This window comes from Oncorhynchus nerka, linkage group LG14, assembly GCF_034236695.1.
Source record: "Oncorhynchus nerka isolate Pitt River linkage group LG14, Oner_Uvic_2.0, whole genome shotgun sequence".
Lineage (NCBI taxonomy): Eukaryota > Metazoa > Chordata > Actinopteri > Salmoniformes > Salmonidae > Oncorhynchus > Oncorhynchus nerka.
In genome coordinates this window covers 82,037,783-82,065,320 of record NC_088409.1, presented here as the reverse complement: position 1 = coordinate 82,065,320, position 27,538 = coordinate 82,037,783, and the positions used below count along the sequence as shown (strand labels likewise).

The window sequence follows — 27,538 nt, the reverse complement described above, 5'->3', positions numbered from 1 at the left end:
GGATAGAGAGTATAAAGGGTCATGGTTAGAGGATAGAGAGTATAAAGGGTCATGGTTAGAGGATAGAGAGGATAAAGGGTCATGGTTAGAGGATAGAGAGGATAAAGGGTCATGGTTAGAGGATAAGGGTCATGGTTAGAGGAAAGAGAGGATAAAGGGTCATGGTTAGAGGATAGAGAGGATAAAGGGTCATGGTTAGAGGATAGAGAGGATAAAGGGTCATGGTTAGAGGATAGAGAGGATAAAGGTCATGGTTAGAGGATAGAGAGGATAAAGGGTCATGGTTAGAGGATAAGAGAGGATAAAGGGTCATGGTTAGAGGATAAAGTGTCATGGTTAGAGGATAGAGAGGGATAAAGGGTCATGGTTAGAGGATAGAGGGGTCATGGTTAGAGGATAGAGAGGATAAAGGGTCATGGTTAGAGGATAGAGGATAAAGGGTCATGGTTAGAGGATAGAGAGTATAAAGGGTCATGGTTAGAGGATAGAGAGGATAAAGGGTCATGGTTAGAGGATAAAGTAAAGTCATGGTTAGAGGATAGAGAGGATAAAGGGTCATGGTTAGAGGATAAAGATGGTATAAAGATAAAGTGTCATGGTTAGAGGATAGAGAGGATAAAGTGTCATGGTTAGAGGATAGAGAGGATAAAGGTCATGGTTAGAGGATAGAGGGATAAAGGGTCATGGTTAGAGGATAAGAGGATAAAGTCATGGTTAGAGGATAGAGAGGATAAAGGGTCATGGTTAGAGGATAGAGAGGATAAAGGGTCATGGTTAGAGGATAAAGGGTCATGGTTAGAGGAAAGAGAGGATAAAGGGTCATGGTTAGAGGATAGAGAGGATAAAGGGTCATGGTTAGAGGATAGAGAGGATAAAGGGTCATGGTTAGAGGATAGAGAGTATAAAGGGTCATGGTTAGAGGATAGAGAGGATAAAGGGTCATGGTTAGAGGATAGAGAGGATAAAGGGTCATGGTTAGAGGATAGAGAGATAAAGGGTCATGGTTAGAGGATAGAAGTATAAAGGGTCATGGTTAGAGGATAGAGAGGATAAAGGGTCATGGTTAGAGGATAGAGAGGATAAAGGGTCATGGTTAGAGGATAGAGAGGATAAAGGGTCATGGTTAGAGGATAGAGAGGATAAAGGTCATGGTTAGAGGAAAGAGAGGATAAAGTGTCATGGTTAGAGGATAGAGAGGATAAAGGGTCATGGTTAGAGGATAAAGTCATGGTTAGAGGATAGAGAGGATAAAGTGTCATGGTTAGAGGATAGAGAGGATAAAGGGTCATGGTTAGAGGATAGAGAGGATAAAGGTCATGGTTAGAGGATAGAGAGATAAAGGTCATGGTTAGAGGATAGAGAGGATAAAGGGTCATGGTTAGAGGATAGAGAGGATAAAGGGTCATGGTTAGAGGATAGAGAGGATAAAGGGTCATGGTTAGAGGAGATAGGATAAAGGGTCATGGTTAGAGGATAGAGAGGATAAAGGGTCATGGTTAGAGGATAGAGAGGATAAAGGGTCATGGTTAGAGGATAAAGGTCATAGTTAGATAGGAGGATAAAGGGTCATGGTTAGAGGATAGAGAGGATAAAGGGTCATGGTTAGAGGAAAGATAGGATAAAGTGTCATGGTTAGAGGATAGAGAGGATAAAGGGTCATGGTTAGAGGATAGAGAGGATAAAGTGTCATGGTTAGAGGATAGAGGTCATGGTTAGAGGATAGAGGATAAAGTGTCATGGTTAGAGGATAGAGAGGATAAAGGGTCATGGTTAGAGGAAAGAGAGGATAAAGGTCATGGTTAGAGGATAGAGAGGATAAAGGTCATGGTTAGAGGATAGAGAGGATAAAGGGTCATGGTTAGAGGATAGAGAGGATAAAGGGTCATGGTTAGAGGATAGAGAGGATAAAGGGTCATGGTTAGAGGATAGAGAGGATAAAGTGTCATGGTTAGAGGAAAGATAGGATAAAGTGTCATGGTTAGAGGATAGAGAGGATAAAGGGTCATGGTTAGAGGATAGAGAGGATAAAGTGTCATGGTTAGAGGATAGAGAGGATAAAGGGTCATGGTTAGAGGATAGAGAGGATAAAGGGTCATGGTTAGAGGATAGAGAGGATAAAGGGTCATGGTTAGAGGATAGAGAGGATAAAGGTCATGGTTAGAGGATAGAGAGGATAAAGGTCATGGTTAGAGGATAGAGAGGATAAAGGTCATGGTTAGAAAAGAGAGGATAAAGGGTCATGGTTAGAGGATAGAGAGGATAAAGGGTCATGGTTAGAGGAAAGAGAGGATAAAGTGTCATGGTTAGAGGATAGATAAAGGGTCATGGTTAGAGGATAGAGAGGATAAAGGGTCATGGTTAGAGGATAGAGAGGATAAAGGGTCATGGTTAGAGGATAGAGAGGATAAAGTGTCATGGTTAGAGGAAAGATAGGATAAAGGGTCATGGTTAGAGGATAGAGAGGATAAAGGGTCATGGTTAGAGGATAGAGATTATAAAGGGTCATGGTTAGAGGATAGAGAGGATAAAGGGTCATGGTTAGAGGATAGAGAGGATAAAGGGTCATGGTTAGAGGATAGAGAGGATAAAGGGTCATGGTTAGAGGATAGAGAGGATAAAGGTCATGGTTAGAGGATAGAGAGGATAAAGGTCATGGTTAGAGGATAGAGAGGATAAAGGGTCATGGTTAGAGGAAAGAGAGGATAAAGGTCATGGTTAGAGGATAAAGTGATGGTTAGAGGATAGAGGATAAAGAGTCATGGTTAGAGGATAGAGAGGATAAAGGGTCATGGTTAGAGGAAAGAGAGGATAAAGGATGGTTAGAGGATAAAGGTCATGGTTAGAGGATAGAGAGATAAAGTCATCATGGTTAGAGGATAGAGAGTATAAAGGGTCATGGTTAGAGGATAGAGAGGATAAAGGGTCATGGTTAGAGGATAGAGAGGATAAAGTGTCATGGTTAGAGGATAGAGAGGATAAAGTCATGGTCATGGTTAGGATAGAGGATAGAGAGGATAAAGGGTCATGGTTAGAGGAAAGAGAGGATAAAGGGTCATGGTTAGAGGAAAGAGAGGATAAAGGGTCATGGTTAGAGGAAAGAGAGGATAAAGTGTCATGGTTAGAGGATAAAGTGTCATGGTTAGAGGATAGAGAGGATAAAGGGTCATGGTTAGAGGATAGAGAGGATAAAGGGTCATGGTTAGAGGATAGAGAGGATAAAGTGTCATGGTTAGAGGAAAGATAGGATAAAGTGTCATGGTTAGAGGATAGAGAGGATAAAGGGTCATGGTTAGAGGATAGAGAGGATAAAGTGTCATGGTTAGAGGAAAGATAGGATAAAGTGTCATGGTTAGAGGATAGAGAGGATAAAGGGTCATGGTTAGAGGAGAGAGATTATAAAGGGTCATGGTTTGAGGATAGAGAGGATAAAGGGTCATAGTTAGAGGATAGAGAGGATAAAGGGTCATGGTTAGAGGATAGAGAGGATAAAGGGTCATGGTTAGAGGATAGAGAGGATAAAGTGTCATGGTTAGAGGATAGAGAGGATAAAGTGTCATGGTTAGAGGATAGAGAGGATAAAGGGTCATGGTTAGAGGAAAGAGAGGATAAAGGGTCATGGTTAGAGGATAAAGTGTCATGGTTAGAGGATAGAGAGTATAAAGAGTCATGGTTAGAGGACAGAGAGGACAAAGGGTCATGGTTAGAGGAAAGAGAGGATAAAGGGTCATGGTTAGAGGATAAAGTGTCATGGTTAGAGGATAGAGAGTATAAAGGGTCATGGTTAGAGGATAGAGAGTATAAAGGGTCATGGTTAGAGGATAGAGAGGATAAAGGGTCATGGTTAGAGGATAGAGAGGATAAAGGGTCATGGTTAGAGGATAGAGAGTATAAAGGGTCATGGTTAGAGGAAAGAGAGGATAAAGGGTCATGGTTAGAGGAAAGAGAGGATAAAGGGTCATGGTTAGAGGATAGAGAGGATAAAGGGTCATGGTTAGAGGATAGAGAGGATAAAGGGTCATGGTTAGAGGATAGAGAGTATAAAGAGTCATGGTTAGAGGACAGAGAGGACAAAGGGTCATGGTTAGAGGAAAGAGAGGATAAAGGGTCATGGTTAGAGGATAAAGTGTCATGGTTAGAGGATAGAGAGTATAAAGGGTCATGGTTAGAGGATAGAGAGGATAAAGGGTCATGGTTAGAGGATAGAGAGGATAAAGGGTCATGGTTAGAGGATAGAGAGGATAAAGGGTCATGGTTAGAGGATAGAGAGTATAAAGGGTCATGGTTAGAGGATAGAGAGGATAAAGGGTCATGGTTAGAGGATAGAGAGGATAAAGGGTCATGGTTAGAGGATAGAGAGGATAAAGGGTCATGGTTAGAGGATAGAGAGTATAAAGGTCATGGTTAGAGGATAGAGAGGATAAAGTGTCATGGTTAGAGGATAGAGAGGATAAAGGGTCATGGTTAGAGGATAAGAGGATAAAGTGTCATGGTTAGAGGAAAGATAGGATAAAGTGTCATGGTTAGAGGAAAGGGGAGGAAAGAGATAAAGGGTCATGGTGAGAGGATAAAGGGTCATGGTTAGAGGAAAGAGAGGATAAAGTGTCATGGTTAGAGGATAGAGAGGATAAAGGGTCATGGTTAGAGGATAGAGAGATAAAGGGTCATGGTTAGAGGATAAGAGGATAAAGGTCATGGTTAGAGGATAGAGAGGATAAAGGGTCATGGTTAGGATAGAGGATAAAGGGTCATGGTTAGAGGATAGAATAAAGGGTCATGGTTAGAGGATAGAGAGGATAAAGGGTCATGGTTAGAGGATAGAGAGGATAAAGGGTCATGGTTAGAGGATAGAGAGGATAAAGGGTCATGGTTAGAGGATAGAGAGGATAAAGGGTCATGGTTAGAGGAAAGAGAGGATAAAGTGTCATGGTTAGAGGATAGAGAGGATAAAGTGTCATGGTTAGAGGATAGAGGATAAAGTGTCATGGTTAGAGGATAGAGGATAAAGGGTCATGGTTAGAGGATAGAGAGGTATAAAGGGTCATGGTTAGAGGATAAAGAGATAAAAGGGTCATGGTTAGAGGATAGAGAGATAAAGGGTCATGGTTAGAGGATAGAGAGGATAAAGTCATGGTTAGAGGATAGAGAGGATAAAGTGTCATGGTTAGAGGATAGAGAGGATAAAGGGTCATGGTTAGAGGATAAGAGATAAAGGTCATGGTTAGAGGAAAGAGAGGATAAAGTGTCATGGTTAGAGGAAAGATAGGATAAAGTGTCATGGTTAGAGGATAGAGAGGATAAAGGGTCATGGTTAGAGGATAAGAGGATAAAGTGTCATGGTTAGAGGATAGAGAGGGATAAAGGGTCATGGTTAGAGGATAGAGAGTATAAAGGGTCATGGTTTGAGGATAGAGAGGATAAAGGTCATGGTTAGAGGATAGAGAGGATAAAGGTCATGGTTAGAGGAAAGAGAGGATAAAGTGTCATGGTTAGAGGATAGAGAGGATAAAGTGTCATGGTTAGAGAGGATAGAGAGGATAAAGGGTCATGGTTAGAGGATAGAGGATAAAGGGTCATGGTTAGAGGATAGAGAGTATAAAGGGTCATGGTTAGAGGATAGAGAGGATAAAGGGTCATGGTTAGAGGATAAGAGGATAAAGTGTCATGGTTAGAGGATAGAGAGGATAAAGGGTCATGGTTAGAGGATAGAGAGGATAAAGTGTCATGGTTAGAGGATAGAGAGGATAAAGTGTCATGGTTAGAGGAAAGATAGGATAAAGTGTCATGGTTAGAGGATAGATGAGGATAAGGGTCATGGTTAGAGGAGAGATAAAGGTCATAAAGGGTCATGGTTAGAGGATAGAGAGGATAAAGGATAAAGTCATGGTTAGAGGATAGAGAGGATAAAGGGTCATGGTTAGAGGATAAGAGGTCATAAAGGATAAAGTCATAGAGGATAAGAGGATAAAGTCATGGTTAGAGGATAGAGGGATAAAGGGTCATGGTTAGAGGATAGAAGGGTAAAGGGTCATGGTTAGAGGATAGAGAGGATAAAGGGTCATGGTTAGAGGAAAGAGAGGATAAAGTGTCATGGTTAGAGGATAGAGAGGATAAAGGGTCATGGTTAGAGGATAGAGAGGATAAAGGGTCATGGTTAGAGGATAGAGAGGATAAAGGGTCATGGTTAGAGGATAGAGAGGATAAAGGGTCATGGTTAGGATAGAGAGGATAAAGTGTCATGGTTAGAGGATAGAGAGGATAAAGTGTCATGGTTAGAGGATAGAGAGGATAAAGTGTCATGGTTAGAGGATAGAGAGGATAAAGGGTCATGGTTAGAGGATAGAGAGGATAAAGGGTCATGGTTAGAGGATAGAGAGGATAAAGGTCATGGTTAGAGGATAGGATAAAGGTGTCATGGTTAGAGATAAGAGGATAAAGTGTCATGGTTAGAGGATAGAGAGGATAAAGTGTCATGGTTAGAGGATAGAGTCATGGATAAAGGGTCATGGTTAGAGGATAGAGAGGATAAAGGGTCATGGTTAGAGGATAGAGAGGATAAAGGGTCATGGTTAGAGGATAGAGGATAAAGTGTCATGGTTAGAGGAAAGATAGGATAAAGTGTCATGGTTAGAGGATAGAGAGGATAAAGGGTCATGGTTAGAGGATAGAGAGGATAAAGGGTCATGGTTAGAGGATAGAGAGGATAAAGGGTCATGGTTAGAGGATAGAGAGGATAAAGGGTCATGGTTAGAGGAAGAGAGGATAAAGGGTCATGGTTAGAGGATAGAGAGGATAAAGGGTCATGGTTAGAGGATAGAGAGGATAAAGGTCATGGTTAGAGGATAGGATAAAGGGTCATGGTTAGAGGATAGAGAGGATAAAGATGAGAGGATAAAGGTCATGGTTAGAGGATAGAGAGATAAAGATGGTTAGAGGATAAAGGATAAAGGTCATGGTTAGAGGAAAGAGAGGATAAAGTGTCATGGTTAGAGGATAGAGAGGATAAAGGGTCATGGTTAGAGGATAGAGAGGTGTCATGGTTAGAGGATAGAGAGGATAAAGTGTCATGGTTAGAGGATAGAGAGGATAAAGGGTCATGGTTAGAGGATAGAGAGGATAAAGGGTCATGGTTAGGATAGAGAGGATAAAGGGTCATGGTTAGAGGATGGTTAGAGGAGGATAAAGTGTCATGGTTAGAGGATAAAGTGAGAGGATAAAGTGTCATGGTTAGAGGATAGAGAGATAAAGGGTCATGGTTAGAGGATAAGAGGATAAAGGGTCATGGTTAGAGGATAGATAGGATAAAGTGTCATGGTTAGAGGATAGAGAGGATAAAGGGTCATGGTTAGAGGATAGAGAGGATAAAGGGTCATGGTTAGAGGATAGAGAGGATAAAGTGTCAATAAAGGGTCATGGTTAGAGGATAAATAAAGTGTCATGGTTAGAGGATAGAGAGGATCAAGTGTCATGGTTAGAGGATAGAGAGGATAAAGGGTCATGGTTAGAGGAAAGAGAGGATAAAGGGTCATGGTTAGAGGAAAGAGAGGATAAAGGGTCATGGTTAGAGGAAAGAGAGGATAAAGTGTCATGGTTAGAGGATAAAGTGTCATGGTTAGAGGATAGAGAGGATAAAGGGTCATGGTTAGAGGATAGAGAGGATAAAGGGTCATGGTTAGAGGATAGAGAGGATAAAGTGTCATGGTTAGAGGAAAGATAGGATAAAGTGTCATGGTTAGAGGATAGAGAGGATAAAGGGTCATGGTTAGAGGATAGAGAGGATAAAGTGTCATGGTTAGAGGAAAGATAGGATAAAGTGTCATGGTTAGAGGATAGAGAGTATAAAGGGTCATGGTTAGAGGATAGAGAGGATAAAGGGTCATAGTTAGAGGATAGAGAGGATAAAGGGTCATGGTTAGAGGATAGAGAGGATAAAGCATGGTTAGAGGATAGAGAGGATAAAGGTCATGGTTAGAGGATAGAGAGGATAAAGTGTCATGGTTAGAGGATAGAGAGGATAAAGTGTCATGGTTAGAGGATAGAGAGGATAAAGGGTCATGGTTAGAGGAAAGAGAGGATAAAGGGTCATGGTTAGAGGATAAAGTGTCATGGTTAGAGGATAGAGAGTATAAAGAGTCATGGTTAGAGGATAGAGAGGATAAAAGGGTCATGGTTAGAGGAAAGAGAGGATAAAGGGTCATGGTTAGAGGATAAAGTAAAGTCATGGTTAGAGGATAGAGAGTATAAAGGGTCATGGTTAGAGGATAGAGAGGATAAAGGGTCATGGTTAGAGGATAGAGAGGATAAAGGGTCATGGTTAGAGGATAGAGAGGATAAAGGGTCATGGTTAGAGGATAGAGAGTATAAAGGGTCATGGTTAGAGGAAAGAGAGGATAAAGGGTCATGGTTAGAGGATAAATAAAGGTCATGGTTAGAGGATAGAGAGGATAAAGGGTCATGGTTAGAGGATAGAGAGGATAAAGGTCATGGTTAGAGGACAGAGAGATAAAGGGTCATGGTTAGAGGAAAGAAGATGGTTAGGATAAAGGGTCATGGTTAGAGGATAGAAGGATAAAGGGTCATGGTTAGAGGATAGAGAGGATAAAGGGTCATGGTTAGAGGATAGAGAGGATAAAGGTCATGGTTAGAGGATAGAGAGGATAAAGGGTCATGGTTAGAGGATAGAGAGATAAAGGGTCATGGTTAGAGGATAGAGAGGATAAAGGGTCATGGTTAGAGGATAGAGAGGATAAAGGGTCATGGTTAGAGGATAGAGAGATAAAGGGTCATGGTTAGAGGATAGAGAGGATCAAGTGTCATGGTTAGAGGATAGAGAGGATAAAGGGTCATGGTTAGAGGAAAGATAGAGAGGATAAAGGAGGAAAGAGAGGATAAAGGGTCATGGTTAGAGGAAAGAGAGGATAAAGGGTCATGGTTAGAGGAAAGAGAGGATAAAGTGTCATGGTTAGAGGATAAAGTGTCATGGTTAGAGGATAGAGAGGATAAAGGGTCATGGTTAGAGGATAGAGAGGATAAAGGGTCATGGTTAGAGGATAGAGAGGATAAAGTGTCATGGTTAGAGGAAAGATAGGATAAAGTGTCATGGTTAGAGGATAGAGAGGATAAAGGGTCATGGTTAGAGGATAGAGAGGATAAAGTGTCATGGTTAGAGGAAAGATAGGATAAAGTGTCATGGTTAGAGGATAGAGAGGATAAAGGGTCATGGTTAGAGGAGAGAGATTATAAAGGGTCATGGTTTGAGGATAGAGAGGATAAAGGGTCATAGTTAGAGGATAGAGAGGATAAAGGGTCATGGTTAGAGGATAGAGAGGATAAAGGGTCATGGTTAGAGGATAGAGAGGATAAAGTGTCATGGTTAGAGGATAGAGAGGATAAAGTGTCATGGTTAGAGGATAGAGAGGATAAAGGGTCATGGTTAGAGGAAAGAGAGGATAAAGGGTCATGGTTAGAGGATAAAGTGTCATGGTTAGAGGATAGAGAGTATAAAGAGACATGGTTAGAGGACAGAGAGGACAAAGGGTCATGGTTAGAGGAAAGAGAGGATAAAGAGAGAGATAAAGGGTCATGGTTAGAGGATAGAGAGGATAAAGGGTCATGGTTAGAGGATAGAGAGGATAAAGGGTCATGGTTAGAGGATAGAGAGGATAAAGGGTCATGGTTAGAGGATAGAGAGGATAAAGGGTCATGGTTAGAGGATAGAGAGGATAAAGGGTCATGGTTAGAGGATAGAGAGGATAAAGGGTCATGGTTAGAGGATAGAGAGGATAAAGGGTCATGGTTAGAGGATAGAGAGGATAAAGGGTCATGGTTAGAGGATAGAGGATAAAGGGTCATGGTTAGAGGATAGAGAGGATAAAGGTCATGGTTAGAGGATAGAGAGGATAAAAGGGTCATGGTTAGAGGATAGAGAGGATAAAGGGTCATGGTTAGAGGAAAGAGAGGATAAAGGGTCATGGTTAGAGGATAGAGAGGATAAAGGGTCATGGTTAGAGGATAGAGAGGATAAAGGTCATGGTTAGAGGATAGAGAGGATAGGGTCATAAAGAGGATAGAGAGGATAAAGGGTCATGGTTAGAGGATAGAGAGGATAAAGGGTCATGGTTAGAGGATAGAGAGGATAAAGGGTCATGGTTAGAGGATAGAGAGGATAAAGGGTCATGGTTAGAGGATAGAGAGGGTATAAGGGTCATGGTTAGAGGATAGAGAGGATAAAGGTCATGGTTAGAGGATAGAGATAAAGGGTCATGGTTAAATGGTTAGAGGAGAGAGGATAAAGGGTCATGGTTAGAGGATAGAGAGGGATAAAGGTCATGGTTAGAGGAAAGAGAGGATAAAGGTCATGGTTAGAGGATAGAGAGGATAAAGGGTCATGGTTAGAGGATAGAGAGGATAAAGTGTCATGGTTAGAGGATAGAGAGGATAAAGGTCATGGTTAGAGGATAGAGAGGATAAAGGGTCATGGTTAGAGGATAGAGAGGATAAAGGGTCATGGTTAGAGGATAGAGAGGATAAAGTGTCATGGTTAGAGGAAGGATAAAGGGTCATGGTTAGAGGATAATAAAGGGTCATGGTTAGAGGAAAGAGAGGATAAAGGGTCATGGTTAGAGGATAGAGAGGATAAAGGGTCATGGTTAAAGAGAGGATAAAGGTCATGGTTAGAGGATAAAGATGGTTAGAGGATAGAGAGGATAAGGGTCATGGTTAGAGGATAGAGAGGATAAAGGGTCATGGTTAGAGGATAGAGAGGATAAAGGGTCATGGTTAGAGGATAGAGAGGATAAAGGGTCATGGTTAGAGGATAGAGTTAAAGGGTCATGGTTAGAGGATAGAGAGGATAAAGGGTCATGGTTAGAGGATAGAGAGGATAAAGGGTCATGGTTAGAGGATAAATAAAGGTCATGGTTAGAGGATAAAGGATAAAGGTCATGGTTAGAGGATAGAGAGGATAAAGGGTCATGGTTAGAGGAGAGAGGATAAAGTGTCATGGTTAGAGGATAGAGAGGATAAAGTGTCATGGTTAGAGGATAGAGAGGATAAAGGGTCATGGTTAGAGGATAGAGAGGATAAAGGGTCATGGTTAGAGGATAGAGAGTATAAAGGGTCATGGTTAGAGGATAGAGAGGATAAAGGGTCATGGTTAGAGGATAGAGAGGATAAAGTGTCATGGTTAGAGGATAGAGAGGATAAAGTGTCATGGTTAGAGGAAAGATAGGATAAAGTGTCATGGTTAGAGGATAAAGTGTCATGGTTAGAGGATAGAGAGGATAAAGTGTCATGGTTAGAGGATAGAGAGGATAAAGGGTCATGGTTAGAGGATAGAGAGGATAAAGGGTCATGGTTAGAGGAAAGATAGGATAAAGTGTCATGGTTAGAGGATAGAGAGGATAAAGGGTCATGGTTAGAGGATAGAGAGGATAAAGTGTCATGGTTAGAGGAAAGATAGGATAAAGTGTCATGGTTAGAGGATAGAGAGGATAAAGGGTCATGGTTAGAGGATAGAGAGTATAAAGGGTCATGGTTTGAGGATAGAGAGGATAAAGGGTCATGGTTTGAGGATAGAGAGGATAAAGGGTCATGGTTAGAGGATAGAGAGGATAAAGGGTCATGGTTAGAGGATAGAGAGGATAAAGTGTCATGGATAGAGGATAGAGAGGATCAAGTGTCATGGTTAGAGGATAGAGAGGATAAAGGGTCATGGTTAGAGGAAAGAGAGGATAAAGGGTCATGGTTAGAGGAAAGAGAGGATAAAGGGTCATGGTTAGAGGAAAGAGAGGATAAAGTGTCATGGTTAGAGGATAAAGTGTCATGGTTAGAGGATAGAGAGGATAAAGTGTCATGGTTAGAGGATAGAGAGGATAAAGGGTCATGGTTAGAGGATAGAGAGGATAAAGTGTCATGGTTAGAGGATAGAGAGGATAAAGGGTCATGGTGAGAGGATAAAGGGTCATGGTTAGAGGAAAGAGAGGATAAAGTGTCATGGTTAGAGGATAGAGAGTATAAAGGGTCATGGTTAGAGGATAGAGAGGATAAAGTGTCATGGTTAGAGGATAGAGAGGATAAAGGGTCATGGTTAGAGGATAGAGAGGATAAAGTGTCATGGTTAGAGGAAAGATAGGATAAAGTGTCATGGTTAGAGGATAGAGAGGATAAAGGGTCATGGTGAGAGGATAAAGGGTCATGGTTAGAGGAAAGAGAGGATAAAGTGTCATGGTTAGAGGATAGAGAGGATAAAGGGTCATGGTTAGAGGATAGAGAGTATAAAGGGTCATGGTTAGAGGATAGAGAGTATAAAGGGTCATGGTTTGAGGATAGAGAGGATAAAGGGTCATAGTTGGAGGATAGAGAGGATAAAGGGTCATGGTTAGAGGATAGAGAGGATAAAGGGTCATGGTTAGAGGAAAGAGAGGATAAAGTGTCATGGTTAGAGGATAGAGAGGATAAAGTGTCATGGTTAGAGGATAGAGAGGATAAAGTGTCATGGTTAGAGGATAGAGAGTATAAAGGGTCATGGTTAGAGGATATAGAGTATAAAGGGTCATGGTTAGAGGATAGAGAGGATAAAGGGCCATGACAGGTCAGATGATTCATGGCCACTGTGGTATGGAAGAACATCTGACTGCTGGAATGGTTTGTCTCTTGTCAGTCAATAGACAACTACTAACTTCAAACCATGCACTCTCTCACAGACTCATGACGGCAACACTTCAGATTTATCAATAAGGAATGGAGTCACTTGTTTCACATACTTCAAGGTTATCTGTAAAGCTGTCCTCTGATATTGTGTTGGTGTAATACACCAAGAATAAGCCAAGAATGTATTTTTTTTATAAATCATAACTACCACAACGAGGCTTACAGCCACAGCTACAAGCACTACTTCTTCTATGATGATGATGATGGAGGTGATGATGGTGATGGTGACGGTGATGATGGTGGTGACGGTGATGACGGTGGTGATGATGATGATGGTGGTGTTGATGAATATACGTGGTTCTCTCCCCTCCCAGGACACAGCCCTGTGGACTACAAGCTGCTGTCTGTCCAGGTGATGATTCGCCATGGCGACCGTTACCCCCTTTACGCCATCCCCAAAACCAAGCGGCCTGCCATCGACTGCACCCTGTCCCCAAAGGGGTGAGAGCAACGCCCACTGACTGAACATCCAACCAAACCCAGGCAATGATGATGCAACAAATAGTCTGTAGTCTCCTGTTGTTCATTTGCCATTCATTAATAAGGCCTGTTAAATAAAGATGGCCTCCTGAATTAAGTCTCCAGTGTAAATATGAGGTATTTCCTCCAGCACCACAGTTTCCATTAGATCATTGTGAATACAGGGCAGGAAACATGACACATAGACATGTGAATCAGACACACCTCTCTCCTTCTCTCTCGCTCAACAGATCTAGCTGGCAGGGACCATCCATAATAATCACATTTCTCTTGTCAACAGCTCATTCCCCACAAAAAATGTGGTTTTGACTGCATCAGAAAATGATACCACTTTGTCTTGTGAAATTAACCATCTCCCCTCTCTTACCCCCTAGTATTTTCTAGTTACCACATCGGTGAAAAACTTAAGCAATAATTGCTATGAAGAAGAGGGGAATGTGAGAAGAGAATATGAGCGGTTGTTAGTTGAAGTGATTAGCTGTGGTTATGCAGTGTGGGATTTGGAGCTGCTCCTTCTGGAACTGGATATGAGACGTGTCTGCTATGTAATTATCTGGAGTGTCAGGGAGGTGCATGTCCTGCTTGTGGCCAGAGTCTCAGACCTAGGAGCATCGGAGTGATCAGACTACACTGAGACACTCTCTCCTTATTTCAAAGTGTGACTATGTTGACTGTCTAACAGTCATTCTGTCTCTCCTTTGAACTTTCATCCGTCTCTTTTTCTCCTCTTGTTTTCCCTCCATCTCTTTCGCTCTCTCTGGTAGACTGTCATTATCATCATTATTGTGATGGGTGTGTTTACTGCTTCCTATTCCTGCTACTCTCTGGTGCATACGCACACACACACACACACACACACACACACACACACACACACACATTTTGATATTTGACATCTCTCTCTTTCATGTTCTCTCATCTTTCCATATTATTTTCTTTCTCTGTGTATTACTGTCTTATTATCTGTTCAGCTCCCCCCTCATCCACTTGTCATCCTGTCTGTCATCCCACTGTCATCTCCCCTTCTCCTCCACCTGTCATCCTGTCTGTCATCCCACTGTCATCTCCCCTTCTCATCCACCTGTCATCCTGTCTGTCATCCCACTGTCACCTCCCCTTCTCATCCACCTGTCATACTGTCTGTCATCCCACTATTCACCTGCCCCTCATCCACCAGTCATCCAGTCTGTCATCCCACTGTCACCTCCCCCTCTCATCCACCTGTCATCCCACTGTCACCTCCCCTTCTCATCCACCTGTCATACTGTCTGTCATCCTCCCCCCTCTCATCCACCTGTCATCCTGTCTGTCATCCCACTGTCACCTCCCCCTCTCATCCACCTGTCATCCTGTCTGTCATCCCACTGTCACCTCCCACTTTCATCCACCTGTCATCCTGTCTGTCATCCCACTGTCTCACCTCCCCCCTCTCATCCACCTGTCATCCCACTGTTCACCTACCCTCTCCTCCACCTGTCATCCTGCCTGTCATCCCACTGCTCACCTCCCCCTCTTATCTACCTGTCATCCTGTCTGTCATCCCACTGTTCACCTCCCCTTCTCATCCACCTGTCATCCTGTACGTCATCCCACTGCATCTCACTGCTTTGCTCCCCCTCTGATTCACCTGTCATCCAGCCTGTCATCCCACTGCTCACCTCCCCCTCTCATCCACCTGTCATCCTGTCTGTCATCCCACTGCATCTCACTGCTTTGCTCCCCCTCTCATCCACCTGTCATCCACCTGTCTTCCTGTCTGTCATCCCACTGCATCTCACTGCTCTGCTCTCCCTCTCATCCACCTGTCATCCACCTGTCTTCCTGTCTGTCATCCCACTGTTTACCTCCCACTCTCCACCAGTCATCCAGTCTGTCATCCCACTGTTCACCTCCCCCTCTCATCCACCTGTCACCCTGTCTGTCATCCCACTGCTCTGCTCTGTCTCTCATCATGCAGATAGCAGTTTCTGAAAATATATTATTTATAGAAAGGGAAGTCATTGCTGTGGCTCTTGCCTCAGTCAAAAGTGTGAGTGTGTGTGAGGGCACTTGGGTTCTGTCTACTTTAATTCGCACTATAGAGTGATCCCTGGTGACTTGCATAACCTTGGATCTTGGCATGTCATTCTGAACATATGGCCGATAAATTCCTCCCCATTCCTCTTTTTGGGATATCTTAGTCTCTGGCCATTTGCAAAATTCAACATGGGCATTTCATTCTGAGCTGATGGGTCTTGCAGAGGAAGAGTCAGTAATCTGAGTCATCTGTGGTCACTGGGCCTGGCCTTCACAGAGCTGAGAGGACTGGTGAATATGTCTGCTATGAAGCCAAACGTACAACGTAATTACACATCTTCACTAATGTGTGGCATGTCATAAGAAGGCATAACCCAAACCAAATGAGCACTCAGGTATTCTGAGTCTGTGTCTGTACTCTGCCTTTCTGTATCTCTTCCTCTTTTCCCCAGTGCTTCTCTCTCTCTCTCTCTCTCTCTCTCTCTCTCTCTCTCTCTCTCTCTATCTGTCTGTCTGTGTGTTTGATGTGACTGGTCCAGTATTCAATGCCATCTGGCCCTCCGCACTGACATTCCACGCCAAGTCAGAACTGAAAGAGAGGGAGGAGAGAGAGATGCAGGGCAAGACAGTCGAGCGTAGAGAGTGGGAAGAGAGAAAGCGAGAGTGTGAGATAGAGAGAGTGAGGGATGGAGGCAGGCAGGGAGGGAGACTTGGGGAGGTTGAGATGTGGCCCTCAGAGAGGAGTTCAGTTTTGCTGGTGCTGCAATAGATGCACCAGAAGTGTGTGTTTGAGCAGGCTGTGTTGTCTCTGGGGCATGTGTGGATTATGTGTGTGTGCTTGAGAGAGAGAAACAGAGAGAGAGAGAAGAGGTTTAGAGAGGGAGAACAGAGAGAGAGAAACAGAGAGAGAGAAGAGAGGTTTAGAGAGAAACAGAGAGAGCGAGCGAGAGAAGAGGGAGAACAGAGAGAGAAACAGAGAGAGGAGAGAAGAGGTTTAGAGAGGGAGAACAGAGAGAGAAACAGAGAGAGAGAGAGAAGAGGTTTAGAGAGGGAGAACAGAGAGGGAGAAGAGAGGTTTAGAGAGGGAGAACAGAGAGAAACAGAGAGAGGAGAGAGGTTTAGAGAGAGAGAAGAGAGGTTTAGAGAGGGAGAACAGAGAGAGAAACAGAGAGAGGAGAGAAGAGGTTTAGAGAGGGAGAACAGAGAGACGAAACAGAGAGAGAGAGATGTTTAGAGAGGGAGAACAGAGAGAGGAGAGAGAAGAGAGGTTTAGAGAGAGAAACAGAGAGAGAGAAGAGGTTTAGAGAGGGAGAAACAGAGAGAGGAGAGAGAGAGAGAGAAGAGAGGTTTAGAGAGAGAAACAGAGAGAGAGAGAGAGAAGAGGTTTAGAGAGAGAAACAGAGAGAGAGAGAGACTATTTCTAAAGGTCTGGGTCTGTTTTTATTTTGATCAGTGTGTAATTATGGGGATCTATTCTGCACTAGCATATGGGATGTAGGCAGGATCCTAGGGGGCAGATGTAGCGTGTGTCTGTGCGTGTGTCTGTGCGTGTGTGTGTGTCTGTGCATGCGTGTGTGTCTGTGCGTGCGTGTGTGTCTGTTTGTGTGTGTGTGTGTGTCCATGTGTGTGTGTGAGTTGGCTCTAGCATGCAGAGTCGACCCACTGTCTCTGTCTGTCTTTCTCCAGCTGGAAACTATTCTCCCTCCTTACCCTGCCTTCTGCATCTTTGTTCATCTCTCTCCCCCTTCCAGGAAACCCTCCCACCCCCAGCTGAATTCTTTCATTGGTCACATGGCCCAGGGGGGGCGTGGCCGCTGGGAGGGGACTCTCAGCTCGTTGCCCCGCCTCCCTAACCACAGCGCCTGCGAGATGGGTGAGCTCACTCAGACAGGTAACCAACCAATCAATCACATTAAAGATGCGTAATGAACCATCCAGTGACATTCCAGATGGACTGGGTTTAGATCTGAAATGTTCAACCAATCTCTGTCTTCCCCGTCTTCAGGTGTGGTGCAGCACTTACGCAATGGCCAGCTCCTTCGCCTAGCCTACAAGCGTCACAAACTCCTCCTGCCCAATTTGTCGACCAAGCAGGTGTGGGTGGAGACTACGGGCAGGAGCCGCACCCTCCAGAGCGGGATGGCTCTTCTGTATGGGTTCCTGCCAGACTTTGACTGGAGCCTTCTGACAGTCCACCACCAGTGGAGCACGTTGTTCTGTGGTTCAGCCTGCGACTGTCCTGCCAGGAACCCCTATCTGGAGGAGGAGCAGAGGAGACAGTACCGCCTCAGAGCGGCAGACACTGAACTGGAGAGGACCTACGCAGACATGGCCCGTACGCTAGGTCTGCCCCCGCGCCAGCTCAGAGCTGCCAACCCTATAGACTCTCTGCTGTGCCACCTGTGCCACGGCCTGTCCTTCCCCTGTGTGTCAGCAGGGAGTGCTCTCGGCAGTGGGGGCTGTCTGACTCTGGCCCAGTTCGCTGTGATCCGGAGGCAGCAGTTAGAGGACGAGGTGGACAGGAGGCGGGTGGGACTGTATCGCCGCTACGCCGTGCTCGCCACGCACCCCTACCTCAACCGCACCGCCAATCGGATGGAGCGCGTCGCCAAGGCCTACGCTCGGGGACGAAAACCCCGCGCTGGAGGAGAGGAGGCATTCACCCTGTCCTCGGCTCATGACGTCACTGTCGCACCACTACTAAGCGCTCTGGGCTTGGAGGATGCACTCTTCCCCAGGTTTGCGGCGAGGGTTGTGTTTGAGTTGTGGAAGAGTCCGCCCGCAACGCAGGGACAATATAAGGGGCAAGGCCAGGGTCAGAATAAGGCTGCTTGGTTGAAAGGGGAGAGGTCAAAGGGTGGTAATTGGGGAGACATGTTTGTGAGGGTTCTGTACAACGGAGTGGATGTGACTTTCCATACCACCTTCTGTCGCTCACATGACCGCAATGCCGCACAGCCGTTATGCCCCCTGGGTAAATTCCTGTCGTTCGTCAAGAAAGACATGTTCAATATCCTCAACGCCACGTCCTACCACAACGCCTGCTACCGACAGACAGGCTGACTGACAGATGGAAGGATAGAGAGAGAAGGAGAAGAGAATGGAGGGAGTTATAATTTAGCTGATTTTGGAATTTGTTAATAGCTCTTTTCCCACTTTGATGGTAGTGTCCTTTTGACATTTTCTAAAGTCACAAACATTCCTAGAAAGCATAAATGCTGATCATACATATCACTGCAAAAATACATATTTTCACCAACAAATTCCTATACACAAACACACGTGCTCACATACTTTATACATACTCTTCATGCCTTCTTGATCAGATGTCTTTGTCGATAAAGTTTGACTTCTAAACTGACAGCCTTGTGGTGTTGACAATCACACCAGGATACTTAACCTGCAATTATACACATTTCAACATTGACCTTTCTACAATTTCTTAGTTTTGGAAATGTTTGTAAGGAATAGAGGTGGAAGGACTCAGGCACTTGATTCACACATTCCTGCATTCCAACTGGGAATGTTGAGATTCCGCTTTTCCCAAATTCCTGCATTGAAAGGGGAACGTTGAAACTGGAAACACTAAACTGCCATTTATAGTTTGTCTTGATATTGTCTGACATTTTGAATAAAATGGTGCTGGAGACCAATAGAATTAGGGTCAGTTTTGCTGTACAATTAATTTATTTTAGTTTACTCAACCACATACTTTAAGCAGAAGTAAATTTCAATGTTAAGAATTAAGTCAATCCAACAATTTACACCCAATGCACCTTGGTGAAGGCTAGAAGGCTAGTTGTTATGGTACGTAGATTCCACTGCTGCTGTAAGATGGTAATGACAGTTAATAAATATGTCATCAGTAATTGTAATTTCTGTGGACATTTTTTTGAATGATGCTCATCAGTTTGAATAATTGTAATTTTGACTATAAAGCACATTACACAGTGGGCCACGAAGTAATAAAACATGTTTCCTCACAACTGTCTCTGTATTGTGTGAAAACATATGAGCTAACGTATGTTCTGAATTACCCAAGTCTCATAGACTAGACGTAACATAGTAAACATAAATCCAGGACACTCAAATTAGTATGATATGTTATGTTTGGTATGGTAACATAAGATAGAAGGTTACTTAGGCAACAACGAAAGGTGGATAGTTGAGCGTATAATGCAAATGTCCAGCAACCCAAAGGTTACGTGTTTGAATCTCATCACGGGCAACTTTGCTATTTAGCTACTTTACTATTTAGGATGTTAGCTAACCCTTCTCCTAACCTTAACCCCTAACGTTAGCATTAGCCGTCTAGCTACAACAAATTGGAATTCATAACATTTTCAAGTATTGTGGTGGCAGCATCATGTTATGGGTATGCTTATCATTGGCAGGGACTGGGGAGTTTGTCAGGATCAAAATCATTATGAAAGGAGCAAAGCCCAGGTAAAAAGTAGAGTAAAACCCACCTCAGTCTTCTGAAAACCTGACCCTGGGATGGAGTTGTATTTTTCAGCGAGACAATTACACAAATTGTAATGCCAAAGACACCAGGATGGCTTTCCAAGAGGCGTTGAGTGTTCCTGTGTGGTCTAGTCTCAGTCCTGACTTAAACTTGCTTGAAAATCGCAGATGAGGTTTGAATATTGCTGTCCATCAATAATTTCCAACCAAATTTAATGAGCTTGAGCAATTTTTACAAAAACAATGGATATATGTTGCCCTAACACGGAACCCAAACCGGCTGCGCCCGTGCACCATTGTGCATTAATTTATTTTGTCCCCCACACCAAACGCGATCACGACACGCAGGTTAAAATATCAAAACTAACTCTGAACCTATTATTATTATTATTTTTTTTTTTTCACCTTTATTTAACCAGGTAGGCTAGTTGAGAACAAGTTCTCATTTACAACAGCGACCTGGCCAAGATAAAGCATAGCAGTGTGAACAGACAACAGAGTTACACATGGAGTAAACAATTAACAAGTCAATACCACAGTAGGAAAAAAAGGGGGAGTCTATATACATTATGTGCAAAAGGCATGAGGAGGTAGGCGAATAATTACAATTTTGCAGATTAACACTGGAGTGATAAATGATCAGATGGTCATGTACAGGTAGAGATATTGGTGTGCAAAAGAGCAGAAAAGTAAATAAATAAAAACAGTATGGGGATGAGGTAGGTAAAAATGGGTGGGCTATTTACCGATAGACTATGTACAGCTGCAGCGATCGGTTAGCTGCTCAGATAGCAGATTTTTGAAGTTGGTGAGGGAGATAAAAGTCTCCAACTTCAGCGATTTTTGCAATTCGTTCCAGTCACAGGCAGCAGAGAACTGGAACGAAAGGCGGCCAAATGAGGTGTTGGCTTTAGGGATGATCAGTGAGATACACCTGCTGGATCGCGTGCTACGGATGGGTGTTGCCATCATGACCAGTGAACTGAGATAAGGCGGAGCTTTACCTAGCATGGACTTGTAGATGACCTGGAGCCAGTGGGTCTGGCGACGAATATGTAGCGAGGGCCAGCCGACTAGAGCATACAAGTCGCAGTGGTGGGTGGTATAAGGTGCTTTAGTGACAGAACGGATGGCACTGTGATAAACTGCATCCAGTTTGCTGAGTAGAGTGTTGGAAGCAATTTTGTAGATGACATCGCCGAAGTCGAGGATCGGTAGGATAGTCAGTTTTACTAGGGTAAGTTTGGCGGCGTGAGTGAAGGAGGCTTTGTTGCGGAATAGAAAGCCGACTCTTGATTTGATTTTCGATTGGAGATGTTTGATATGAGTCTGGAAGGAGAGTTTATAGTCTAGCCAGACACCTAGGTACTTATAGATGTCCACATATTCAAGGTCGGAACCATCCAGGGTGGTGATGCTGGTCAGGCGTGCGGGTGCAGGCAGCGAATGGTTGAAAAGCATGCATTTGGTTTTACTAGCGTTTAAGAGCAGTTGGAGGCCACGGAAGGAGTGTTGTATGGCATTGAAGCTCGTTTGGAGGTTAGATAGCACAGTGTCCAAGGACGGGCCGGAAGTATATAAAATGGTGTCGTCTGCGTAGAGGTGGATCAGGGAATCGCCCGCAGCAAGAGCAACATCATTGATATATACAGAGAAAATAGTCGGCCCGAGGATTGAACCCTGTGGCACCCCCATAGAGACTGCCAGAGGACCGGACAGCATGCCCTCCGATTTGACACACTGAACCAGGCAAGGCAGTCATCCGAAAAACCGAGGCTACTGAATCTGCCGATAAGAATATGGTGATTGACAGAGTCGAAAGCCTTGGCAAGGTCGATGAAGACGGCTGCACAGTACTGTCTTTTATCGATGGTGGTTATGATATCGTTTAGTACCTTGAGCGTGGCTGAGGTGCACCCGTGACCGGCTCGGAAACCAGATTGCATAGCGGAGAAGGTACGGTGGGATTCGAGATGGTCAGTGACCTGTTTGTTGACTTGGCTTTCGAAGACCTTAGATAGGCAGGGCAGGATGGATATAGGTCTGTAACAGTTTGGGTCCAGGGTGTCTCCCCCTTTGAAGAGGGGGATGACTGCGGCAGCTTTCCAATCCTTGGGGATCTCAGACGATATGAAAGAGAGGTTGAACAGGCTGGTAATAGGGGTTGCGACAATGGCGGCGGATAGTTTCAGAAATAGACGGTCCAGATTGTCAAGCCCAGCTGATTTGTACGGGTCCAGGTTTTGCAGCTCCTTCAGAACATCTGCTATCTGGATTTGGGTAAAGGAGAACCTGGAGAGGCTTGGGCGAGTAGCTGCGGGGGGGGCGGAGCTGTTGGCCAAGGTTGGAGTAGCCAGGCGGAAGGCATGGCCAGCCGTTGAGAAATGCTTGTTGAAGTTTTCGATAATCATGGATTTAACACGGTCACGTGTTACCTAGCCTCAGTGCAGTGGGCAGCTGGGAGGAGGTGCTCTTGTTCTCCATGGACTTCACAGTGTCCCAGAACTTTTTGGAGTTGGAGCTACAGGATGCAAACTTCTGCCTGAAGAAGCTGGCCTTAGCTTTCCTGACTGACTGCGTGTATTGGTTCCTGACTTCCCTGAACAGTTGCATATCGCGGGGACTGTTCGATGCTATTGCAGTCCGCCACAGGATGTTTTTGTGCTGGTCGAGGGCAGTCAGGTCTGGAGTGAACCAAGGGCTATATCTGTTCTTAGTTCTGCAATCTAAAATGGTGAGGAAGTTACTTTTAAAGAATGACCAGGCATCCTCAACTGACGGGATGAGGTCAATGTCCTTCCAGGATACCCGGGCCAGGTCGATTAGAAAGGCCTGCTCACAGAAGTGTTTTAGGGAGCGTTTGACAGTGATTCCTACACTTCCGGGTTGGAGCGAGTGGTCGCATCCGCACTTCGGTCCGCAGGTCCGCAGGTAGTATAACTTTTCATTACATTTCATTACATTTCATTATAGTACAACGGTTTGATTTGTCTAATCTTAGCAATCTCTTCTTAGCTAGCTACATAGCCGTCTTTGTATGAAAGATAATTGCGTAATTATCGTATTTCGTCGTCCTAACGTAGTCTACACTGCTATCTGCCCAGCAGCTAGCCAGCTAGCAAACGTCCACCGTCTACCGAATAGCAGCACTGTAAAAACTATTACACTCAACTGAACGACTTGATTAGTGTAGTGTTAGCTAGCTACATAGTTGTCTTTGCTGTCTTCGTATCCAAGATAATTGTGTAGTTTAGAGTGTGTAGTCTTAGAGTGATTATCTTAATTTACCGAGGTTAGCTAGCCAGCTATTTGTCGTCCTTAACGTAGGAGACACTGCTAGCTAGCCAACAGCTAGCCAACGTCTACCGAATAGAACTTCCTCACTCAACAACCGGTCGCATTCCGCTCGCTCCACAGGTAGTATCACATTTTCATTTCATTTCATTACAGTACAACGGTTTGATTTGTTTGATCGTAGCTAGCTACATAGCTAGCTACATAGCCGTCTTTGTATCAAAGATAATTGTGTAGAGCGATTTTCTAGGTTAGCTAGCCAGCTATTGTCGTTCTTTTAATGCAACGTAATGTAATCAACACTGCTAGCTAGCCAGCTAGCCCCCGAATAGCAGCACTGTAGAAACTATCACACTCAACGGAACGACTTGATTAGTGTAGTGTCAACAACGCAGCCACTGCCAGCTAGCCTACAAAGTCAACAACGCAGCCACTGCCAGCTAGCCTACTTCAGCAGTACTGTATCATTTTAATCATTTTAGTCAATAAGATTCTTGCTACGTAAGCTTAACTTTCTGAACATTCGAGACGTGTAGTCCACTTGTCATTCCAATCTCCTTTGCATTAGCGTAGCCTCTTCTGTAGCCTGTCAACTATGTGTCTGTCTATCCCTGTTCTCTCCTCTCTGCACAGACCATACAAACGCTCCACACCGCGTGGCCGCGGCCACCTAATCTGGTGGTCCCAGCGCGCACGACCCACGTGGAGTTCCAGGTCTCCGGTAGCCTCTGGAACTGCCGATCTGCGGCCAACAAGGCAGAGTTCATCTCAGCCTATGCCTCCCTCAGTCCCTCGACTTCTTGGCACTGACGGAAACATGGATCACCACAGATAACACTGCTACTCCTACTGCTCTCTCTTCGTCCGCCCACGTGTTCTCGCACACCCCGAGAGCTTCTGGTCAGCGGGGTGGTGGCACCGGATCCTCATCTCTCCCAAGTGGTCATTCTCTCTTTCTCCCCTTACCCATCTGTCTATCGCCTCCTTTGAATTCCATGCTGTCACAGTTACCAGCCCTTTCAAGCTTAACATCCTTATCATTTATCGCCCTCCAGGTTCCCTCGGAGAGTTCATCAATGAGCTTGATGCCTTGATAAGCTCCTTTCCTGAGGACGGCTCACCTCTCACAGTTCTGGGCGACTTTAACCTCCCCACGTCTAACTTTGACTCATTCCTCTCTGCCTCCTTCTTTCCACTCCTCTCCTCTTTTGACCTCACCCTCTCACATTCCCCCTACTCACAAGGCAGGCAATACGCTCGACCTCATCTTTACTAGATGCTGTTCTTCCACTAACCTCATTGCAACTCCCCTCCAAGTCTCCGACCACTACCTTGTATCCTTTTCCCTCTCGCTCTCATCCAACACTTCCCACACTGCCCCTACTCGGATGGTATCGCGCCGTCCCAACCTTCGCTCTCTCTCCCCCGCTACTCTCTCCTCTTCCATCCTATCATCTCTTCCCTCTGCTCAAACCTTCTCCAACCTATCTCCTGATTCTGCCTCCTCAACCCTCCTCTCCTCCCTTTCTGCATCCTTTGACTCTCTATGTCCCCTATCCTCCAGGCCGGCTCGGTCCTCCCCTCCCGCTCCGTGGCTCGACGACTCATTGCGAGCTCACAGAACAGGGCTCCGGGCAGCCGAGCGGAAATGGAGGAAAACTCGCCTCCCTGCGGACCTGGCATCCTTTCACTCCCTCCTCTCTACATTTTCCTCTTCTGTCTCTGCTGCTAAAGCCACTTTCTACCACTCTAAATTCCAAGCATCTGCCTCTAACCCTAGGAAGCTCTTTGCCACCTTCTCCTCCCTCCTGAATCCCCCCCCCCCCTCTCTCTGCAGATGACTTCGTCAACCATTTTGAAGAGAAGGTCGACGACATCCGATCCTCGTTTGCTAAGTCAAACGACACCGCTGGTTCTGCTCACACTGCCCTACCCTGTGCTCTGACCTCTTTCTCCCCTCTCTCTCCAGATGAAATCTCGCGTCTTGTGACGGCCGGCCGCCCAACAACCTGCCCGCTTGACCCTATCCCCTCCTCTCTTCTCCAGACCATTTCCGGAGACCTTCTCCCTTACCTCACCTCGCTCATCAACTCATCCCTGACCGCTGGCTACGTCCCTTCCGTCTTCAAGAGAGCGAGAGTTGCACCCCTTCTGAAAAAACCTACACTCGATCCCTCCGATGTCAACAACTACAGACCAGTATCCCTTCTTTCTTTTCTCTCCAAAACTCTTGAACGTGCCGTCCTTGGCCAGCTCTCCCGCTATCTCTCTCAGAATGACCTTCTTGATCCAAATCAGTCAGGTTTCAAGACTAGTCATTCAACTGAGACTACTCTTCTCTGTATCACGGAGGCGCTCCGCACTGCTAAAGCTAACTCTCTCTCCTCTGCTCTCATCCTTCTAGACCTATCGGCTGCCTTCGATACTGTGAACCATCAGATCCTCCTCTCCACCCTCTCCGAGTTGGGCATCTCCGGCGCGGCCCACGCTTGGATTGCGTCCTACCTGACAGGTCGCTCCTACCAGGTGGCGTGGCGAGAATCTGTCTCCTCACCACGCGCTCTCACCACTGGTGTCCCCCAGGGCTCTGTTCTAGGCCCTCTCATATTCTCGCTATACACCAAGTCACTTGGCTCTGTCATAACCTCACATGGTCTCTCCTATCATTGCTATGCAGACGACACACAATTAATCTTCTCCTTTCCCCCTTCTGATGACCAGGTGGCGAATCGCATCTCTGCATGTCTGGCAGACATATCAGTGTGGATGACGGATCACCACCTCAAGCTGAACCTCGGCAAGATGGAGCTGCTCTTCCTCCCGGGAAGGACTGCCCGTTCCATGATCTCGCCATCACGGTTGACAACTCCATTGTGTCCTCCTCCCAGAGCGCTAAGAACCTTGGCGTGATCCTGGACAACACCCTGTCGTTCTCAACTAACATCAAGGCGGTGGCCCGTTCCTGTAGGTTCATGCTCTACAACATCCGCAGAGTACGACCCTGCCTCACACAGGAAGCGGCGCAGGTCCTAATCCAGGCACTTGTCATCTCCCGTCTGGATTACTGCAACTCGCTGTTGGCTGGGCTCCCTGCCTGTGCCATTATACCCCTACAACTCATCCAGAACGCCGCAGCCCGTCTGGTGTTCAACCTTCCCAAGTTCTCTCACGTCACCCCGCTACTACGCTCTCTCCACTGGCTTCCAGTTGAAGCTCGCATCCGCTACAAGACCATGGTGCTTGCCTACGGAGCTGTGAGGGGAACGGCACCTCAGTACCTCCAGGCTCTGATCAGGCCCTACACCCAAACAAGGGCACTGCGTTCATCCACCTCTGGCCTGCTCGCCTCCCTACCACTGAGGAAGTACAGTTCCCGCTCAGCCCAGTCAAAACTGTTCGCTGCTCTGGCCCCCCAATGGTGGAACAAACTCCCTCACGACGCCAGGACAGCGGAGTCAATCACCACCTTCCGGAGACACCTGAAACCCCACCTCTTTAAGGAATACCTAGGATAGGATAAAGTAATCCTTCTCACCCCCCCCTTAAAAGATTTAGATGCACTATTGTAAAGTGGCTGTTCCACTGGATGTCATAAGGTGAACGCACCAATTTGTAAGTCGCTCTGGATAAGAGCGTCTGCTAAATGACTTAAATGTAAATGTAATGAGGGGTGGTCGTTTGACTGCGGCTCCGTAGCGGATACAGGCAATGAGGCAGTGATCGCTGAGATCCTGGTTGAAGACAGCGGAGGTGTATTTGGAGGGCCAGTTGGTCAGGATGACGTCTATGAGGGTGCCCTTGTTTACAGAGTTAGGGTTGTACCTGGTGGGTTCCTTGATGATTTGTGTGAGATTGAGGGCATCTAGCTTAGATTGTAGGACTGCCGGGGTGTTAAGCATATCCCAGTTTAGGTCACCTAACAGAACAAACTCTGAAGCTAGATGGGGGGCGATCAATTCACAAATGGTGTCCAGGGCACAGCTGGGAGCTGAGGGGGGTCGGTAGCAGGCGGCAACAGTGAGAGACTTATTTCTGGAGAGAGTAATTTTCAAAATTAGTGTTCGAACTGTTTGGGTATGGACCTGGAAAGTATGACATTACTTTGCAGGCTATCTCTACAGTAGACTGCAACTCCTCCCCTTTGGCAGTTCTATCTTGACGGAAGATGTTATAGTTGGGTATGGAAATCTCAGAATTTTTGGTGGCCTTCCTGAGCCAGGATTCAGACACGGCAAGGACATCAGGGTTAGCAGAGTGTGCTAAAGCAGTGAGTAAAACAAACTTAGGGAGGAGGCTTCTGATGTTGACATGCATGAAACCAAGGCTTTTTCGATCACAGAAGTCAACAAATGAGGGTGCCTGGGGACATGCAGGGCCTGGGTTTACCTCCACATCACCTGCGGAACAGAGGAGGAGTAGTATGAGGGTGCGGCTAAAGGCTATCAAAACTGGTCGCCTAGAGGGTTGGGGACAGAGAATAAAAGGAGCAGATTTCTGGGCATGGTAGAATATATTCAGAGCATAATGCGCAGACAGGGGTATGGTGGGGTGCGGGTACAGCGGAGGTAAGCCCAGG

General features: G+C 45.4%; 1 protein-coding gene across 2 annotated transcripts in view; it reads left to right on the top strand.

The window, feature by feature from the left end:
• The window catches only part of LOC115126400 (2-phosphoxylose phosphatase 1-like), a 53,592-nt gene extending 34,402 nt beyond the window's left edge, over positions 1 to 19,190 (top strand). For both annotated transcript variants that reach the window (XM_065000491.1, XM_065000492.1), the window contains 3 exons: positions 13,023 to 13,149; positions 16,956 to 17,095; positions 17,210 to 19,190. In XM_065000491.1, the coding sequence (XP_064856563.1) occupies positions 13,023 to 13,149; positions 16,956 to 17,095; positions 17,210 to 18,267 (1,325 nt within the window). In that variant the 3' untranslated portion in view covers positions 18,268 to 19,190. The remainder of the gene's footprint in view (positions 1 to 13,022; positions 13,150 to 16,955; positions 17,096 to 17,209) is intronic.
• Positions 19,191 to 27,538: the final 8,348 nt, after the last annotated feature.